Here is a 22,566-nt window from a genome sequence, read left to right on the forward strand (position 1 = left end):
TTAGTATACAGTAGCTCAACAAATGCTGTTTTTAACCAGAGGAACCGTGTTTTGGTTTCTAATACTCACGTTTGATGATGGCGTATTGATCTCCTGTGGGCTCCTGGGATTGAAAAGCGTCCATCAATGAGCAGTTCAGGATCTGTGCTGAAGCTGTAGGAGATCCGGGGATTTCTCATCTATCTTTTTATAAATACTGAGCTCCCTTTCATAGCTTCACTTCGATGCTGCGATGATGTAATGTTATGGGGACATCTCTGGTGTGATGAATGTCTGAAGCCCTTATACCATCATGTCAATTCAGTGGCCAATAGCTTCCTCTATTTTTCTGTTGCCCATCAGAAAGAGATTCTTGTATTCTGTAACAAATCCACACTTTCCTAAAATGCCTCATGCAAACACGCCCCCACAGATTTGCATAACAGCACCCAAATGTACACACAAAGAAAAAAGTGTAACTTTATTATTCTCGCTGTAGTGTTTCTGGACACAATGGAAGCTGATATTCTAGATTTAGTAAGGGGTGTAACATTACCTTTACATGGTTAAGGTATTCAGCCATTTACAACACACTGGATAGCTGGCCAATCAGAGCACTCTGTGCTTTTCAGTACGATGAGCTTTTGTAGAAATAGATGCGTTTCAGAAAGGCAGGGCAGAGAAGAGAAACAATAATGTAAGGTGTGTGGAAAATAATGTGTTTTTTAACGTCAAACTGCCTAAATGCAGTGCATTACACCAAATCCACTAAATAATGATCTTTTTAGCAACCTCACATGACCACTTTAATACAAAGTTTCCAGCGGTTACAAATATACAATTAAGAGTGAAGCCAACACACTAATAATTTCAGACTTTATTTGAGATGTTTTGATAGAGCGTCCTTTCCCTTTACTCTCTGAGCTCTGCCTCATCTTCAATGGTAATAACTATTAGACATTTAATTTAATATTATACAGCATCAATCTTTTTTTATATAGTAATAAACAACTTATTTAGAGCATTTGGGTTATCTTTTTAACTATTTATTGGCCTATTACCCAGGAACCCACATATTAAATGTATTAAAAATATCCTTGAAATTGAAGTATGTTTATGGTACATCTGTATTCCCAACACGCTTATTTAAAGTGCATTAAAAATATATTGAATTGCATTTTAATATATTTCTAAAAAGTAGACTAGAAGTACTTAATAATAATACATATAAATATATGCTTAGTTATACTTCTAAGAAATATGCTAAACACAAGCTTACTTTTAGTGATGTTTTATTATATTTACAGAAAACATGCTTATGTTTCTCTTACTTAAAGTATATTTTATGTGTATTTTGTGTAAGAACATAAAACGATTAGACTTTTAGTGGGTTTTGTAACCATGTGTAGGCCTAATGCAATGAATGTTAAATATTAATTTGAATATTTGTAAAAGAATGATTTATTTTAAACATCTACAATGTACAAAGGCTTCAAATGTTGTTTAATAATTTGGACCTAATAGGAGCTACTTTGGTTGAAGGCTGTTGTCCATTACATTAATGTATCATGTAATATCTACTACTGAAATTCCCACAAGGATTTCATCATATTCAGTCAGGTCCATAAATATTGGGACATGGACACAATTCTAACATTTTTGTCTCTATACACCACTACAATGGATTTTAAATGAAACAAACAAGATGCAGACTGACAGCTTTAATTTGAGGGTATTTACATCCAAATCATGTGAACGGTGTAGGAATTACAACAGTTTGCATATGTGCCTCCCAGTTAAGAGACCAAAAGTAATGGGACAGAATAATAATCATAAATCAATCTTTCACTTTTTAATACTTGTTTGCAAATCCTTTGCAGTCAATTACAGCCTGAAGTCTGGAATGCATAGACATCACCAGACGCTGGGTTTCGTCCCTGTCCAAACATACACGCCACACACTGGCTACAATTCAAAAAGTGAACAAACATAATAGGACCCCTTTAAATTCCATATGACCTATACAATTATTTAATTTACAAGTTTTGAGTTTTTCCTGTTTTATTCGTTTGATATTCAGAAACAGGTTACATTGTTTTCAAAAATTGATTTTCAAGAAAGAACCCCCAACCTACCAATAGAGGGTTTCCGGTCGACAGATAAAATTTCGTTTGCTGGTCACAATATGAGGGAAATATGGCCCTGAACATTATACTGTTTTTTTTTTTTTTTTTTTTTTTTGACAAATTGGTTTGGAAGATTTGTTGAGTAAACAATAAAACTGAACTTTTATGCCTGTAAATCTGCTTGACTGACAGTTATATTGATCACTGAGAGAGCATTGACTTGGAATGACGTTGGTTCAATATGAAAATGAAATTTTACAAATCTGCACAGTAAACTACGTTTGCTACATTGCTGTAGCTTAGCTTGCTACATTTCCCAAGAGGACAGCTTTAGAGTAGTGAAGCTTCATTTAATGAAGTGTAATTGTTAGCTCAGCATCTTTTATTTCCATTGTGTTTCTGCTTTGTTTGTTGTAATGAGAGGATTTGTGATTGTGCATCTGTACATCAGCAACAGACAGACACATAGCTAACTTAATATACAATTAAATAGAAGAACAATGTGTATTACATGTAAGAGAGATCATGTAAATGTTTTAATTTCACATTGTAGACTTGTTTTATATCTTTGACACATTTAAGTGCTGAACTTGACAATCACATTTAAACATTTGAATCATTATGGATGAGTTTAATACAAATATTATTAAACTGAAGAGCCAGACAGACTCATCTGAGCGTCTTCCTCCTGTTTCAGCTTTCAATAAAACAAAAGCATCATTTGCTTGAATACTAAATCAACATGAATCATTCAGTATCACATGTTTCTAACACACATGCTGCATTATTTGATTGTAAAGTCTGAGTCTCTTCACCTGTATGGATCACATTCACACATTTATCACACATTTCTTTCTCCTCATAGACACAGTAGTGAAGCTCTTCTGTGGATCCTCACCTGATGTTCACTGCTCCTTTCATCAGGATCCAAAAACTAGGATAGACAGCAGTTATCATATATCTTCATCTACACTGTAAGTTGAAACAAAATAGAGAGAAAGAAAAATCAGTGTTCACTGAAACAAATTCGCAAATCAGTTACTATTTCAATTACAGTTTCTTTAAAGGTTAGATTTACATGATCTTGCATAGATATTTCTAAAACAATATTTATGTTTTAAATCCATTTGAACATGATTTCCATTCATATGTTTGTCTGTTTGTGTGACTCCTGTTGAGACACTATAAAGAGAAACACACACTAATGAGTGAACGCCAAATATAATAAACCACAAGAACAAATACTAATGTGATTTTGCCTCAAAACAAAACCCTTTCAGTTCAATGCTCCACTAGTTAAAGCTGTTTTCCCTCTAGTTTCAACATTTGTATTGGTCTCAGTAAATAACTGGAAGTAAAGTAAGTGTAAAGTAATGTGACGTGTTGCTTGTCAAAGTAAAAACACACAAGAGACAGAGACATTGATCATGTGATGCTGGACGGCTGTGAGCTGAAGCTGGAATCTGCACTGATTTTACCAGCGTTTTCCTCCAATCTGACCAAATCTATTTCAAACTGGAATGATTCACTATTACTGATGGCATTAATAAAGCAGCTGTTGTTGGATAAAGCTCTGACAGTCTGCTTTTGTTCTCTTTCCTCCTTTGTGTTCAACATTTTGATCAACTTTACATTTCATTCTGACACAAACCCTTTGAAATAAAGCTCGATGATCATTTGATCATCTCCTTTCACAAATATTTGAAAGTTAATATTTGTCCACATATCAGAGGTAATTGAAGATCTCTTTAAGATCACAAAGTGAAGTTTACTCACCTCAGTTTACAGTTTGAGTCTCGTAGCACATCAATGAGCCGCTGCTCTGAGTCTCCAATCTTATTATCTCTCAGATCAAGCTCTTTTAGAAACTGCAGTGCTTTTGTGTTTGTCAAAGACTGAGTTAAAGAAGAAACATCTGTAATGCCACAGTTACGAAGACTATAAAGAGTCAAACAGAGGAAGAGAAGATCATCTTACAAACAAATCATTAAGGAGAAGAATTTCCACAAATATAATGTGAACCTACTCATCATGAGATATTGAGTATAAAGTGTTTAGGTTTAAACTGTTGAAGTGATTTTCATCATTTTGATTCTTGTATGTGAATGTTACTGACCTCAATCTCTCCAGTTTACAGTGTGAATCCTTCAGTACGTCACATAAGTCATTCACTCCTGTGTTTGTTATTTGATTCCCGCTCAGGTTCAGTTCTCTCAGGTGTGATGGGTTTGATTTCAGAGCTGAAGTCAGGATGAGACACTGTTTCTCTGTAATACTGCATTCACACAGACTGAAGACAGAAAGAGAAAGAACAATGACTCAGATCTATGATGATCAACAGCAAATGCTATACAGTCACTAATAAACCAGAAAAATCTTAATGATATGAAACAAACCAAGACAGGAGTATTTGAGGACACTAGTTACAATCCAAGTCTGGACCCATCCTCAGTCAACAAATAATGAATCAATACATAGAATCAATATAGAAACGACAGTACAAATAACTAAATTAAATGGAATGTTTTCACATTTATAATAGATGAAAATCATCAAATCAATCAAATCAAATCATTTGTTTAACCTATTTCAGAGTGTAGTTCACAATTTTTAACTATCTAAATGAAAAAAAAAAAAAAAAAAATTCCCTTGATAAAAAATTGTTTCACAGCAAAGATGTCAAGAGTCCAGTGGTCCTAATCTAAACAGTGAACTTTAATCTGACTGTAACTGCTGTACAGTATAATGATACTAACTCTAGTTTCTCCAGCTTGAATTGTGGGTTCATCAGTAGATCACTGAGGTTTTTCACTCCAGAGTCTCCTAGTTTATTGCCTCTCAGGTCCAGTTCTCTCAGGTGTGATGGGTTTGATTTCAGAGCTGAAGTCACAGCAGAACAACCTTCATCTGTCATTTCACAGTTTCTTAACCTACATTGGCAGAAAGATGGAGAGCAGAAAATAAGAAAATAAAATAAGTCACATAATTTATCATAAGCAAATAAAACAGAGGAAAAAAGATCAACTTGTTTATTTCAGCAGATTAGGAATTTCAGTTATTTTTCCTGAACCAATCAAACCAAAGCATGTTAACTGATCATTAACTGACAAACAACAAGACTGTGGTCAGCGCCGATAGCACATCGACATTCAGCGCTGAATAACATCAGAAATACACAACTAGATCCACAAGATCATCAAGACAAACTTTAAGATGTGCTGAGAAAGTCTGGTCCAGAAAGTTTGAGAAGTTTAAGAAGTTTAAAAAGTTTAAAAGCAAGCTGCTAATATGCTTTTTAGTTGTTTTAACATGACTAGCAAGTTACTAGCATGTTTCTAGCCCAACTAATGTGTCACTTGCATGTTACTAGCATGATTAGCATATTGTTAGCCTGATTAACATGTCACTAGCATGTTGTTAACATGATTAGCATGTCACTAACATTTTGTTAACATGATTAGCAATTAGATATTAGCATGTTTCTAGCATGAATAGGCTGTCACTAGCATGATGCTAATATGATTAGCATTTTACTATAATGTTAACATGATTAGCATGTCACTAATATTTTGTTAACATGATTAACAATTAGTTATTAGCATGTTTCTAACATGACTAGCCTGTCACTAGCATGTTGCTACGTGATTAACATGTTACTAGCATGTTGTTAACATGATTAACGTGTTACTAACATTTTGTTAACATGATTAGCAATTAGTTATTAGCATGTTTCTAGCATGACTAGCATGTCATTAGCATGTTGTTAACATGAGTGGCGAGTTACTAACATGTTGTTGCTATGAATAGCATGATACTAGCATGTTGTTAACATGATTAGCATGTCACTAACATTTTGTTAACATGATTAACAATTAGTTATTAGCATGTTTCTAGTATGACTAGCATGTCACTAGTAAGTTGCTAGCTTGATTAGCATGTCACTAGCATGTTGCTAACACGATTATCAAGTTACTAGCATGAGTTTGAATGAGTCTCCAAAGAGTCTACATAGAAGGGCAGTTTGATTGAGTCTCAAGGGATTGTGGGAGTTTTGTCAGTGTGAGTTTGAATAGTGTTGATCATTTGAACATTCCCTCAATGTAAGTCTATGGGATTATTCCCAGTTTTTAATCGTCATTTTTAGAAAAAGCGTAATTCGGATCAGTTAGAATAGCAGCTGGAGTCAGATCAGTCTGAAGATCTGGACTGAGTTTGGAGTTTGTAGAGTTAAAGCTCGAGGAGCAGCAATCAGACATTTGAGTCTCAGAAGAAGAAGACGAAGAAGAAGTTTAAAATAGCATTTCAGTAAGCTGTCTTTACACAAATATAATGTGAACCGATGAACGCACTCATCATGAGATAGTCATGAGATATGAGTCTAAAGTGTTTTGGTTTAAACTGTTGAAGTGATTTTCATCATTTTGATTCTTGTATGTGAATGTTACTGACCTCAATCTCTCCAGTTTACAGTGTGAATCCTTCAGTACGTCACATAAGTCATTCACTCCTGTGTTTGTGATTTGATTCCAGCTCAGGTTCAGTTCTCTCAGGTGTGATGGGTTTGATTTCAGAGCTGAAGTCAGGATGAGACACTGTTTCTCTGTAATACTGCAATAAATCAGACTGAAGACAGAAAGAGAAAGAACAATGACTCAGATCTATGATGATCATCAGCAAATGCTATACAGTCACTAATAAACCAGAAAAATCATGAAATCTTAATGATATGAAACAAACCAAGACAGTATTGAGTATTTGAGGACACTAGTTCCAATCCAAGTCTGGACCCATCCTCAGTCAATAATCAATCAATACATAGAATCAATATAGAAACAACAGTACAATTAACTAAATTAAATGTCTATTTCACAAAAATCATAAAATGTATCAAATCAAATAATGTGTAATATATTTTGGAGTGTAGTTTACAATTTCTAACTATACAAATATGCTTAATAATACACATTTCCCTTAATAAAAGATTTAGAAAAATATACCATTAGTCTAAAAAATCTAATTATCAGAAACATTTCTTGTCATTTATTAGACTGTTTTTTGTTTTTATTTCTGTTTTGTTTCACAGCAAAGATGTCAAGAGTCCAGTGGTCCCAAACTGCTGTACAGTATAATGATACTAACTCTAGTTTCTCAAGCTTGAATTGTGGGTTCATCAGTAGATCACTGAGGTTTTTCACTCCAGAGTCTCCTAGTTTATTCACGCTCAGGTTCAGTTCTCTCAGGTGTGATGGGTTTGATTTCAGAGCTGAAGTCACAGCAGAACAACCTTCATCTGTCATTTTACAGTCATTTAACCTACATTGACAGAAAGAGGGAGAGCAGAAAATAATGAAATAAAATAAGTCACATCATTTTAAAGGCAAATAAAATGGAGTCAATAATGTTATCGATGATAACATTATCTGGTGGGCTAATAATGTCAGTAAGCCAAAGTTGACAAATTTAACGTTAGTCAGAGAGCAGCATAATATCTTTTCTACAATGTCTTTTTATAGATAGCAAGGTAAATCTCCTCAAATAATGTTTAAGTTAGAAATGTGTGTGTCAGTGTCGTATGTTTCAGTGACAGACGTGACATAAAACAGCACGCATGAAACACTGAGGTAAAACTGAAATAAAACGATTTGTTTTTGATTGGACACAAATAAAAGCCAACCCAGTAACACTTTTCAAAAGGCTGTATTACAAAACGTTAGTTAATGCATTAGTTAACATCTGTTCAGCTTGACTTAATCGTTGCTCATGTTAACTTATTTATAAACTACACGGTAACCGATTTTTGTAATATGAACAGTATTTTACTGTAATTTCTACAGTAAGATACAGTAAAACGTATATACAGTATTTTACTGTAAAAAAAGGATTGTGGAAAAATATATGATCACTACTGTAATTCTCTACTACTGTAAATCAGTTTACAGTAAACTTCTTTAAATTTACAGCAGTGAACTTGCCCACGAAAAACTGACCAATGGCAAGGGAGATATATTTTCTCCTGTTGAGAGGAAGTGGCGGTAAAAGGACAAAAGAGAAATGTTGCACCATCATTAACTTCACAAAAGGTTAGTATATTTCTGTGTCGTAGTGTGCCCTGTTGAAGTCAAGGGGAGGTGGTAGATAGGCTCAGGACTCATGGATACCATTCAAAAAGTGTTGTATTAAATGCCAGTGGAAAGGCAGGAGAGGTACATTCTCACAGCTGTACCACAAAAGAGAAGAAGAAAAAAAACACGACTCAGTGCAAAAAAAAAAATAAAAAATTCTACAAGCAGCAACATAGATTTAAAATACTTTCAGCCGAATGCCCACCATCCTTTTTTTCCCCAGGTTTACTCTAGACTGGCTTATATATCCTAGGACAGGCTCATTACCTCCAGATCGCACCACCTGGAGGGACATTAACACAAGACACTGCAGGGCCATTACCACAAAACATCTTTAAATTCTTTAACACAAGACTATTTTACTTATTCAACAAAAAGAACACAAACCCATCCATATAATTCTTCAAATTACACCAAATATAACTAACACCACAAGATATTCTTCCCATATCCCAATCACCCAAGATTCAGTTTCCTCCCCCACAAGTTGGCATGGTTTAACCCAACCCCACAAAAGGGAGAGCCATTGTCCCGCCCCTCCCTTTGAGAAGTCACAGAAACAGGATATGGTGAGCAGACCACATGTTCAATACACAATACTCAAACAAATGCAAATTTGAAAGAATAAACAAAATTACAATCAATCTCTGTATAGTTAATCAGAAACAAAGTTTCCTATGAGAATTTTAGTAGACATTAAGTATTGCGATGACTTCTAATATGTGCACCTACCAGCAATCAACACAAACCTAATATCTTAAACTCTCTGGATTGTAAAGGAATATTGGAGGAAAATATGTAAAATTAAACAATGAAAACGTAAGCCTAATAAACTGCATCAGAGTCAACAAAATCATAAACACCAACAGTGTAGAAAAACAGAAATTTAAAAGTTCTCTCTAAAGCTTAATTTACTCCCACTACTATGGTGGTGATGACATCATCTTAGTCCCCGTCGTCACATTCTGTTTTAGGAAAAACTGAGCAATTTTAAGATGTTTTCACTTGTTAACAGCAAACTAACAATATTCATTGTGTTTTTCGTGTTGGTAGCCTTTTTTCCTGACTGACGGCAATAACGGTGAAAACATGGACTGGTGAGTAAGTTAAGGTGACCTATATTAGTCGAAATAAACTTAGTTAAACAGAGAAACATGTTTGTACATTCTGCTGCATCTGAATGTAAGTTAGCTCGTCTCATTTAACCTTAACAGCGAACTGAGGTGAAATACAGAGGTAAAGTGCGTTAGGCAACACCGCTGTTTCTGTCCAGATTTTAACAGTACACTGTAAAAAATTTGCTGTAGTTCTGCCGCTGGTTGCCAGTAACTTACTGTAGATTTTTAATTTATGTTATTTACTGGCAACAGTTTGTTCAAAGTTAAATGAACATTAAACATTAACAAGTCTTTGTCTTTACAGAATAAAACTATAAAATAACAACCTACTGCAAAGCATTCTGGGAACCAGAAACCTTCATCAACCTTTTTCTGTTTTTTTCCTTCAGATTTTGGTTCCCAGAATGCTTTGCATGAGGCTGTTATTTTAGTTTTATTCTGTAAAGATAAAGACTTGTTAATGTTTAATGTTCAATTAACTTTGAACAAACTGTTGCCAGTAAATAGCATAAATTTAAATCTACAGTAAGTTACTGGCAACCAGCTGCCAGTAATACTGTAATTTCTACAGATTTTGTTTACAGTGTATTTTCAAGCCCTTCTTTTGTTTGTTATTTTCAAGTTTTTGGTCTGGATGTCGTCTGTAACGTCGGAGGTGTATTTTGGATCCTCTTCTTGTGAATGACTGCTATATCGATGATAACATTATCTGGTGAGCTAATAATGTCAGTTAGCCAAAGTTGACAAATTTAATGTTAGTCACAGAGCAGCATAATATCTTTTCTACGCTGCCTCTTTATAGCATGCAAAGTAAATCTCCTCAAATGATGTTTAAGTTTAAGAAACATGTGTATCAATGTGGTATGTTTCAGTGACAGACGTGACATAAAACAGCGCTAACATGAAATACTGAGGTAAAACTGAAACACTGGGGTTAAGTGCATCTTTTGTATTGTATTGTCAAGTCTGTGGTCGTGTCGTCTGCATCGGAGGTGTATTGAAGTCTTTGCTGGTGATTACCGTATAATATTTATTTGCAAAACTTGTTATATTAATATATTGCTAGCCCGTTACTCTCTTTAAAAAGTTAACCTGTTCTGCGAGTCAGTGGAGGACAGCAGTCTGAGGCTAATTTGGCTAATTTAGTAACGTTAACATTAGTTAAGTTGATGAGAGCAAAGCTTACCTGTAGTTTGCACCGCGGCGACATTTTTATTTTATGAAAAATTTTAATTTTAGTACTGTACAGTAGTTGTCTTTTCTGGTCATAAACTGTAGTAGTAACAGTAAAAGGGTGTCGTGACATTGTCTGTTACAGGAGATTAATCCAAGCACAAACTGGATGTTGACCATCAGGGGCAGAATCATCATACAGCTAGCTGTCCATTTGACAGACATGCAGAATCAGGTGACCCAAAACACATTTTGTTTTTGCATGCACATTAAAATTATTTCTATTAAACCAGCATTTAAACAGCTGCTTCAGGTATCTTTAACTTACTGTAACCTTTACATTCACGATAACAATCTTACCGTCTACCAAATTTAGATTATTGTTACTGTAAATCAACACACATAGATTTTTAATCATAGTAGGCATATTATATGCACAGACTTTATAGGAAACACACGTTTAGAACGTTTATATGAACAGATTGGTTAGCATTTATCAGGACAACAAAATTTATAAGTGTCAGGACAACAAAATTCAATAATCAAGAAGGTAATATTAAGTGATTTAAATCATGAAGAAAATATTGTCTTTTTGCTCCACTTAGTAAAAATGGTTCTAAACAAAGCCATGTTTGGCATCTCTGCACACAGCAGTTTTAGTACTGAATTAACCTTTTTTAAACGCCTTCAATCAGTGATTCCCTGGCCCATTCATAAAATTAATTATTAACAATTTCAATAAAAAGTTTCTTATGTTCATATGTATTGTATAATGTTTTTTTTTTTTTTTTTTTTTTTATGCAAACAGCACCAGCTTTGACAGTTGAGGCAAATTCTATAAACACTATATATATTCTATAAAAAAGCTTTTGAACATTAAGATTTTTAACGTTTTTAAAGATGGTCTATTCTGGTCACTAAGCCTGCATTTATTTGATCCAAGAACAGAAAAAACAGTACACGTTTGGAACATTTTTATTATTTAAAATAACCATTTTTTTATTTTTTTTATATATTTTAAAATGTCATTTATTTCTGTGATCAAAGCTGAATTTTTAGCATAATTTCTGCAGTCACATCATTCTAATATTTTGATTTGCTGCTCAAAACTGTTAAATGCTAAAAACAGTGGAGTGGATTTTTTTTAGGTTTCTTTGATGAATAGAAAGTTCACATTAACAGCATTTATCTGCAATACAAATAGTTTGTAACTTTATTAATGTCCAATCATCACTTTTGATCAATCTAAATCCTCCTTGCTAAATAATATCTTTCTATTCAACAAAGAATCCTTAAATTACTCAACTGTTTAAATATTGATAATAATAACAATAAAATGTGTATGTTTGCCATGATACAAAGTCTCCAGGGGACTGTGGTGATGCCCTTTTTTCTGATGTATCCTAGAGATCAACATTTGTAATTTGTACTTTTAAAAAGAACATGTTCAACAATTAAAAAGAATATTACCAGAACTAATACTTATGAGTTATTGTGATTTTTATGGGGTTAGAGTGCTAAAAATCCTGAATTACAGTGCTGTACCACAATTGGATTTTTTTTAAAGGTAAAATATGTTAAAACTAAATGAAAATGAACTCTATAGTACTGATACTGCAATTGAAAATACAGTAAAAATACTGTAAATGTACAGTAAAGACCTTAAATGTAGTTACAGTAATAAGACTATAAAATTTACAGCAAACTTTTTACAGTGTAATGCATTGGTTAATGTTTAGTTAACATGAACTAACAATGAACTACGCCTGTAAATATCTTTATTTAATGAGCTTTATTTAATGATACTACAGTATATACACATGTTTATGTAGCAGCTAATACACAAAGTGGAAACAATATGAACTCCACATTTGGGCACTGATTTGGGCTTTTGGTAAACTTGGAAACCATCTAAACAACAACGAATAATGTTTCTCATGTTTGTAGACTGTTTATTAACATGACTTACCACTACCAAAGTATTTACTAAGATAACTTGTGCACCTTATTGTAAAGTGTCCACTAGTCCAACATTAACTGATGTGTTACTAACATCTGTGGTTTAATAACAAAGCAGTCATTATTGATTTTATTGATGTAAATTATTGATGTAAATTGTGATAATAATAATTAATAATCGCAATTACAATTTCAAGGGAATAATCGACAATTACAATTGTTCTCATAATTGTGCAGCCAAAGTAATGTAAAATTTGAACTAAAGCTGCAATACTCACATCAGTGTGTTGATTTGACAGTGTTTATCCTCCAGTAGAGCAGATATCTGATTCACTCGTGTGTCTCCTAGTTCATGTTCACTCAGATCCAGCTCTCTCAGGAGTAACGGGTTTTTAACCACAATTCCAGTCACATACTGACAGCCATCATCTGCAGCAGGACCCAAAAACCTGCAGAAGAGAAGATGAAGCAAACAAGATCAATTTAGTTCTGATTTAAAGGTCCACTGCATTAAAAAAAATCATAAAAAATAAAATATTATTCTAAAATGAGATCTAGTACTTGCAAAACTTTTATTTAAACACTTAAATACATAAATATTTAAAAACAAAGTCCAACAGTCACAGTTATTTGAAAGAAACTAGAGGGACACTCTGTCCTAAAGCAAACTCAGGAGAACAGAAACATCCCACAGAGCAGAAGAGCAAAACCTCACTAGATCATGATTTTCAGTTTACAAATACAGAGTGTGCAATTAAAAGCCTCAAGATCTTTCAGAAGGAGTGAGAAACATCAGCTCAGAGAAAACTGGCTTGAGAAACTGAATGTTTTTGCACCAAGGGTCTGTGAGTAACACATTTTTAATTCTCTGTATGTATGAGCTGTACATGTGGCAGAATTGACAATAAAGCAGACTTTGATCATCAGTTCAACAAAACCCACAGCATCTGATATGATCATTCTGATGCAACAAATTGTCCAGATTATTGTCATTTATTTGACAATCATTTTTTTCTGTACCAATATTTGATCAGGTCTCACCTCAGTGTCTTGAGTTGAAAGTTTGGATCCTGTAGTAAATCATTGAGCTCCTTCACTCCTGATTGTCCAGGATCATTTCCTGTGAGATCCAGCTCTACCAGGTGTGAAGGGTTTGATCTCAGAGCTGAAGCCAGAGCTTTATAACCTTCTTCAGTGATACTGCAGTGTGAAAGCCTAGAACCAGAATGAAAATGTCACATTCAGATGCAGTGTTGTTTTTGACAACCATCTTAGATTTAGTCTTAGTCTTAGTCTTTTGGACTAAAATGGTTATTAGTTTTAGTCAAATTTTAGTCACTTCTATATGTGATAGTTTTAGTCCAATTTTAGTCAAAAAAAGGGGAAAAAGTAGTCTTTTAAGAAATTAATGTAGGTCAGTAAGTATTTTGCTGTTGGGTAGTGTCACTTAAGTTCTGAAAATAGCAGATCTATAGTTCAACACAATGTGAGCTTCCGGATCGACTATTTTCACCAATAATTACAATAATGAAGGAATGTTTTAAAACATAAGACAAACAAGGATGGAATGCTAAAACGGCTTGCCATACTAGTATAGCAAAGAGTATTTAATGCTAAACGGCTTGCCATAGCGGCAGATATTTTTCGGTTTTAATTGGCATGCACAATAAGCAGAAATGTCATGCATTTTAAACGTCTGACGGATCACCCACTAACATTTTCGTCTATTCTCGTCTCGTCAACTAAAACTCACACACGTCTCGTCATGTTTTAGTCATCAACGAGCCAATTTTATCTCGTCAACGTCTCGTTATCGTCATGAAAAAAAGTGGCGTCAACGAAATGATTTCGTCATCGTTGACGAAAACAACACTGTTCAGATGATTTATCAGTTATTCTAGAAATTACCTAAACAAGGAAAATCACTAAACACAATTTTATTTTATTCCTTATTCAAATGAACTAAAACTTAGTTGTAAAGCAAAACCTGACAAATGAATATTTAATTAAATTAAATTGTTATACATCAATTCACTTTAGTATCTCCAGCTTACAGTCACACACTGGAATGACATGAAGAAACTGAACAAACTAAAACAGACTAAAGGCCTTTCCACACTGAATGCAACAATTTGGCTCAATGACGCTTTTGAATTGAAACAATAGATCCCTATTGGGCTATTCACACCAGATGCAATCAATCACACATAATTTTTCTGCCCTCTGAAATGTCATTACAAGAACAAGAATGTTTATTACAAAGCCATGCATTTATTTACTGACGTGAAGAATTACAGGCGTAACACTGTCCTATAATAATAATTATTTAATTTTTATTCTATTCTATCTTATTTATTGACTGGTGCTGAGAGAGTGCTAAGGCACATTGTATTTTATTGCTGTGGTACTCTGTACGAATATGCATATGACAATAAAACTGAAACTGAAACTAACCTGAAACTGAACTAAAGCAAAACACAAGGGAAAAAGGAAAGTGTCCCATCCACATTTTAAAACAAGGGAACCACTGGGAATAATCATACAATATTTCTTCAATTTTTTAATTGTAATATTAAATCCCTTTTATTTGCCTACAAATAACATTTGTTTAAATTTTCATTATTTAAAAGTTAAGTAAAATGTATGTTTTTTTTTTTTTACTTGCTTAAATGACATTAATGTAATGTGAAGTCAAGCTCATCATGAGATATTGAGTAGAAAGTGTTTTGGTTTAAACTGTTGAAGGGATTTTAATCATTTTGATTCTTGTATGTGAATGTTACTGACCTCAATCTCTCCAGTTTACAGTGTGAATCCTTCAGTACATCACATAAGTGATTCACTCCTGTGTTTGTTATTTGATTCCAGCTCAGGTTCAGTTCTCTTAGGTGTGATGGGTTTGATTTCAGAGCTGAAGTCAGGATGAGACACTGTTTCTCTGTAATGCTGCATTCACACAGACTGAAGACAGAAAGAGAAAGAACAATGACTCAGATCTATGACGATCAACTTACAAATGTGTTTTGCATCTTCCAGCATGGCCGAAAATCCCAGGGGGGATGGGGGGGACAAAAAAAAAATTATGCACTCTCTATTGTGAAAAATATATGTTTGTACAAAACTTTTGATGCAAAAAAATGCATTTAGAAGCAGTTGAGTTCCCCCTCCCCTTCCTCACAGTGGTTTGGTCCACTGCCTGCTTTCCCAGTTCAATTGACATAGTTGATGCAGACTCATTCATAAATTAGTTGCGGCAAAAATGCTGATTACCGATGTAATTTTCCATGAATCTGCTATATTAGCGTTAGCTTGTTTACAACAGTATGTTGCATAGTACACTGCAACTAACACGCCAAAGTTGTTTCACATGCATTGTTTATTTGTGACTACTTGGCATAATTTTAACTTAACATTAACAGCAACAATAAGCACATTGTTTAGCTGTGCATTTACTTAATGAACACTGTGCTATGTCTGAACTGACTAGGGTTGGGTATCGTTTAAATTTTATCAATTTCGATTCCACTTATCGATTCCGATTCTTTTCGATTCCAGTTGAGTAAAAAAACAACAACCATAAAAGTCAAACATTAATATATCACACATATTTATTTTTAGTGCTTGCTTGCAACATATTATTTTAATCACAGGGGTTCTCAAACTTTTTTATACCAGGGCCCCCCCTTTTTTTCAGGTAAATTTTGCCTGACATTTCCTCTAAAGGTGTTTATTTTTTAACCTTTTTATTAACCAAAACATTTTCTGCCTTTGTATTTTTCTCCTGCATGTTATAAAAAAATTCAAACAAACTTTAAATTAAAGCTATACTATTGAATTTAAAAGAAAACCCTCTGCTCTAACTTTTTAACATGTATATACATACACAGATTTAAAGCTCCTAAACAATTTAATACAGACATTCTTCACAACTTCAGAGTACTCTTTCCTAAGTAACTGAATATCTACTGTTTGTATTTATTATAAAATAAACATAAGAATGAAAAATACAGCAAATACATTCTAAATCTGTTTATGCTGGTGCTCATATGTGCATAAACAACTCTGACCCTTACAAGATCCACCTCTATGGGTAAGCATTCATTTTAAAACACTCACAGGAAATTCATTTTGAAAACTATGCAAATATTTTGAAATTTCACACAAAAATACTATGGATCAGAGCCCCGAAATCATGAATAGTTTGTGAATCAACAGCGGACTTATGCATGCCTTATGTACGACTGCAATAAACAAGAATGAATACATTAGGCACATGCGAGTTTGTTACTATTACTCTGATCATCTTTGCCTTTACATTAGCGGGAGGGTTTATTTCATACAACAAAAAGAGACGAATTAGATACCTGTCTACCTGCGGGGGTATAAGTTACTTTAATGTGGGCTTTTGCGGGACGAAATAACATATATTCCTTCTGGAGCGGGCGGACGCGGGACTAAAACATCCGTCCCTTGCAGATCTCTAAGATGAAGTTTGCGTGCAGTGGTAGCTTTGTCTTCGGTTTTTACAAAGCGTAGCCACACCTTTAAACGCTGACCTCGATCCATCTTTTAGACTGATTTACATTACCACGTAAGGTCCTGGCAGATTACTAGATGAAAAAATGCACCCAGGAATCAAAAATTTTATAACAAGTATTCGATTCTTTATCTTAAGTATCTGATTCCAGAATCGGAATCGATTTTCGATTCCCAACCCTAACTGCCGTAACCCCACCCCCACCCCTACTGTTAAATTACTTTTGCTGACAAATAAATGATATCTGTGTGCAGGTAACATGGAGAAAGTCTACACATTGTTCATTTAAATATACATTTACTAATACAGTTTTACATTCAACATTTTTCTGTTAATTAGTAAATACACTGTGAACTGACATGAACAATGATTAATTATATAAACTAACATCAACAGATTAATAAATGCTGTCAAAATATATTTAATAGCTAACGTTAACTAATGAAATTGTTACTGTCTACTATTGTCATAAATCACTTTAGCCTCACAGATCAATGTTCAAACATACTGTAGACTAAACAATTACAAGTCAACAACAAAGACAGTTTGCTTATAAAAATATTATACTTTGGACATGTGTTTATTTAATGAATAAACGTATTTCCTTAAACTGAAGACATTCAAATAAGTTTTGAAAAGGCAGTTGATTTGCTTTAGTGCTGCACTGATCAGGACATTTGAGGCAGAAACTGATCATTGATTCTTAAAATGCTCTTGTTCAGTTTTTACAATTTACAGTATATGCTGCACCAAAATTAGACATTTTACATTTTGAGAAACACAAACTTTAAATTAAAAGCAGTTATGAATAGTTGTGAAAAAACACTTGCACACCAGCAATCAGTAAACATGATTATATTCAGCAGTCATATGTTTATCTGACTTTGCCACTTATCTTTAATTTAGACAGAATTAAACTGTGAAAGTGTAGTTTTTCTCTTTTAAATCAATGTAGAATTTCCACATCTCTGCATGCTTTATTTACAATCTAACATACATCCAAACATTTGGTGAAAAAAACATTATTTGGTGGGGAACAAACAAAAGTGCAGCACTAAATCTGGTAAAATGTTACACATTGCTATTTGCATTGTTGCTATAAAAGGCATTTATGACTAACAATATATTTCTACATAAATATAAATACTATAAAACTGAAAGACTTTTTTTAATGAGGCATCAACATATGATAGATAGTATTTGACAGTATTTGCAATAGGTGCGCAAAACAATATCCCTAATTTAAAACTTTATGCCATTTTTCATTTTCTGTTTAATTTGAATACTTCACATTATAGTGGCTTTTAGTGATGCTGAGAAAAACTGCTCTGACTCAAATATGGAAATATGATCAACTACAATAACAGTACTATTAGAAGTAATGTAAGATTGTAAATAAAGCAGCAATACTCACATTAGTGTGTTGAGTTGACAATGTTTATCCTCCAGTAGAGCAGAGATCTGATTTACTTCTGTGTCTCCTAGATAATGTTCACTCAGATTCAGCTCTCTCAGGAGTAACGGGTTTTTACCCAAAATTCCATTCACATACTGAAATCCTTCATCTGCAGCAGGACCCAAAAACCTGCAGAAGAGAAGATGAAGCAAGCAAGATCAATTTAGTTCTGATTTAAAGGTCCACTGCATTACAAAAAAAAAGTTTTATTCTAAAACAATCTAGTAATTGCAAAACTTTTCTTTAAACATTTCAATACACAAATACAAAGTCTAATAGTCACAGTGTTGGAAAGAAACTAGAGGGACACTCAGTAATAAAGCAAACTCAGGAGAACAGAAACCTCACTATATCATGATGTTTTAGTTTACAAATACAGAGTGTGCAATTAAAAGCCTCAAGATCTTTCAGGAGTGAGAAACATCAGCACAGAGAAAACTGGCTTCGGAAACTGAATGTTTTTGCAACAAGGGTCTGCGAGTAACGCATTTTTATTTCTCTGTATGTATGTGCTGTACATCTGGCAGAATTGACAATAAAGCAGACTTTGACTTTGATCATCAGTTCAACAAAACCAACAGCATCTGATATGATCATTCTGATTAAACAAATTGTCCAGATTATTGTATAGCTAAAAATTACACATCATTTATTTCTGTAAGATTATTTGATCAGGTCTCACCTCAGTGTCTTGAGTTGACAGTTTGGATCCTGTAGTAAATCATTGAGCTCCTTCACTCCTGATTGTCCAGGATCATTTCCTGTGAGATCCAGCTCTATCAGGTATGAAGGGTTTGATCTCAGAGCTGAAGACAGAGCTTTATAACCTTCTTCAGTGACACCACAGTTTGAAAGCCTAGAAACAGAATGAAAATGTCACATTCAGATGATTAATCAGTTATTCTAGAAATGACCTAAACAATGAAAATCCCTAAAATGAATTATATTTTCTTCCTTATTCAAATGAACTAAAACTAAAAGTTGTAATAAATTAAAAAAAAAAAACAAAAGAGAACTTCCAATTGTTAGATACCAATTCACTTTAGTATCTCCAGCTTATATTCACTTTCAAGCTTTAACCTTCTGTTGCTCCTCATTTGTGAGGTACACTTGTGGTCTTTATGGTCAAAAGCAACTGAACACCTGAAATGTAACTTTTCCATTAAAATCTATGTAATATATTTTTGTTCTATATAGTACTGTGCAAAAGTCTTAGGCCACTACCATTTAACTAAAAATGGTTTTAATCAGTAATTTCTATCGTTTGCTGTAGTGTGTCAGTTGGAAATATCAGTTTATTTTCCAAACATTCATTTTGTCATTATTGTAATAATCCAATGAAATTTTAGTTTGCACAAGGAGTCTGACAACAGCCAGTGCTCCACACAGAGATCTGATCTCATCATCATCAGTCCGTCTGGAATGACATGAAGAAACAGAACAAACTGAGACAGGCTAAATCCAGAAGAACTGCGGCAATGTGTAAAAAATGCTTCAAGAGAGGCTTGATGTTTTCAGACTTAATTGATTACTTTTAGACGTTATTCCTTATTTACGCTTAGGTTTCCAGTCTAGACTTCAAGAAGAGATCCCTGAACTTCCATTCAGCACATTTTATCAGTAATTGTAATGCAAAATAATAATAGCATGGACACTTTTTATTTTAGCTTTTAACATACAATTATATATACAAAAAGATGCTTCACCATAGATACAAATAAACCAAATGTATGTTAAGTTATTTGTAGCTTGAACATAGCCAAATACATTAAGTAAATGATGTAGCACAATGTGTAGGCTTAGGGCAGTGTCAATAACAGACCAAATCAGAAAACAAACACTATGGCAGGCATAAATATGAAAGTATCTCTATGCACAACATACAGACTTGTTCATTATCCAAGTCTGTTTTTCACCTTATGTTTTTGTTGAGCTCAATTTTGGTCTACTGTCACACAACTTACCTCAGTATCTCCAAATTACACTTCATATTTCCCAGTCCAGAGCAGAGCAGCTTCACTCCTGAATCCTGCAGATTATTATTGCTCATGTTCAGCTCTTTCAGACTGGTATCTGATCCAAGAACTGTAGCAAGAGCTGAACAGCTCTTGTCTGTTAAGCCACAATCATTTAACCTACGACGGAAATAAGATTACAGAATAGTTAGATTAAATACATTTGCTAAATACAAATAATAAATAATAATAGTCAATCTATAGCTTTAATTACAATGATTTATACATTTGAAAGTGTTAGTTCTATGGCTTTAAGGAAAAGCATTACTAAGTGAATACTGATTAAACACCTTAACTATTATGATCATGTGCTCAACACTGGCTGTAAAACATGTAAAAACACAATACTGTTTTTGCTCATAAAAATATGCACAGGAATGTTTGAGTATCTGTCTATCAGCGGGTACCACATTGACCCAGTATTTTGTACTACTAGTACTGCAGAAATGCTGGAATTATACATAAAAATAAACCACAATCACTAGTTAGCTGATTATCTGTTGACATTTACTGCACACATTTGATGGACTAACCATCATCATTCAAAATACTTTTTAGAGAACAAAAGGAGAACAAAACTCTTCATTCTCAGGTAAAGAAAAACGCTAGAATTTTTAAAAATAATTTTCCAGAACAAGGTTTTTCATGACAACTTACAGAGCTCTTTTGGAGGTTTTGATGACTGCTGATAATCTAATGAGACACTCGTCTGATTTCTTGAATTTCTGAAGCTCAAACTCCTCCAGCTCCTCCTCTGATGTCAACAACACAAAGGCCAAAGCAGACCACTGGGCAGGTGAAAGATCAACAGATGAGAGACTTCCTTTGCTAAGGTGGGTCTGAATGTCTTTCACCAGAGTTTGGTCGTTCAGTTCATTCAGACAGTAGAACAGATTGATGGATCTCTCTGGAGACAGATTAGCTTCTAATTTCTGCTTGATGTACCGAACTATTTTCTTTTTGCTCTTATCATTTCCATTTTGCTGTGTCAACAGACCCTGTAAGAGTCGCTGATTGGACTGGAGTGACAAACCAAGGAGGAAGCGAAGGAAAAGGTCCAGGTGTCCATTATCACTCTCTAGTGCCTTGTCCACTGCAGTCTTGAGCAAATCAATAATGTTTTTTTTGGACTGGAGTGACAGTCCGAGAGAGAGGCGATGGAAAATGTCCAGATAAGTCTCAGGCAAATCAATCATAGTTTTACTTTTGTTTTCCTGTTCTGTAGACTCATGAACAAATATATTTCCCTTCTTTATGTCTAGAAACAGATGTGCATAAAGAGCTGCAAGAAACTCTTGAATGCTCAAGTGAACAAAGCAGTACATGGTACCAAGAACAATCCCAGTTTCCTCCTTAAAGATCTGGGTACACATGCCTGAATACACTGATGCCTTATAGACGTCAAGACCACAGGCTTCCAGATCTGTGTCATAGAAGATCACATTGTTTCTTTCCAGCTGATGAAATGCCAGTTTCCCCAGTGAAAAGATGGCATCTTTATCCCAGGAAACATCTGTTGTATATTCTCCATCATACTTTCGTCTGCTCTGCTGGATCTGAAATCTGAGAAAGTGTGTGTACATTTGTGTCAGAGTCTTGGGAGTGTCTTCAGTATTTGACTCCTGTAGTGTTTTGGAGACAACGTCAGCCTGATTGTTTTTCACAACATTATTTCTTTTCTCCTCTAAAATGTTCTGAAGAACAGTGACTGAAATCCAGCAGAAGACTGGGATGTGGCACATGATAAAGATACTCTTTGATTGTTTAACATGATCGATCATTTCTTTGGCCAGATTCTCATCCGTGATTTTTTTTCTGAAGTACTCCTCCTTTTGTGCATCATTGAATCCTCGTATCTCTGTCAGCCGGTCGATACAGTCAGGAGGAATCTTACTAGCAGCTGCTGGTCTGGTGGTGATCCAGATGAGAGCAGAAGGAAGCAGATTTCCCTTGATGAGGTTTGTCAGAAGAACATCCAGAGAGACTGGTGAAGATACATCATGCAACGTCTCATTATCCTTAAAGTTTACAGGAAGTCGACATTCATCCAAACCATCAAATATGAACAGTACTTTTTGGTT

The 22,566-nt window shown here is 34.1% G+C and overlaps 1 protein-coding gene across 1 annotated transcript in view; it reads right to left on the minus strand.

Moving 5' to 3' along the window:
* LOC141337896 (NACHT, LRR and PYD domains-containing protein 3-like) overlaps positions 1-22,566 on the minus strand; it is a 74,772-nt gene that overhangs the window by 10,987 nt on the left and 41,219 nt on the right. Inside the window, exons 11-20 of the mRNA XM_073843473.1 lie at positions 20,435-20,605; positions 19,153-19,326; positions 18,429-18,599; positions 15,265-15,438; positions 13,519-13,692; positions 7,245-7,418; positions 6,634-6,728; positions 4,862-4,940; positions 4,222-4,395; positions 3,882-4,043 (exon numbers count right to left, since the gene is read on the minus strand). Coding sequence (XP_073699574.1) covers positions 3,882-4,043; positions 4,222-4,395; positions 4,862-4,940; positions 6,634-6,728; positions 7,245-7,418; positions 13,519-13,692; positions 15,265-15,438; positions 18,429-18,599; positions 19,153-19,326; positions 20,435-20,605 — 1,548 coding nt within the window. The remainder of the gene's footprint in view (positions 1-3,881; positions 4,044-4,221; positions 4,396-4,861; positions 4,941-6,633; positions 6,729-7,244; positions 7,419-13,518; positions 13,693-15,264; positions 15,439-18,428; positions 18,600-19,152; positions 19,327-20,434; positions 20,606-22,566) is intronic.

This window comes from Garra rufa, chromosome 7 (assembly GCF_049309525.1).
Source record: "Garra rufa chromosome 7, GarRuf1.0, whole genome shotgun sequence".
Taxonomy (NCBI): Eukaryota; Metazoa; Chordata; class Actinopteri; order Cypriniformes; family Cyprinidae; genus Garra; species Garra rufa.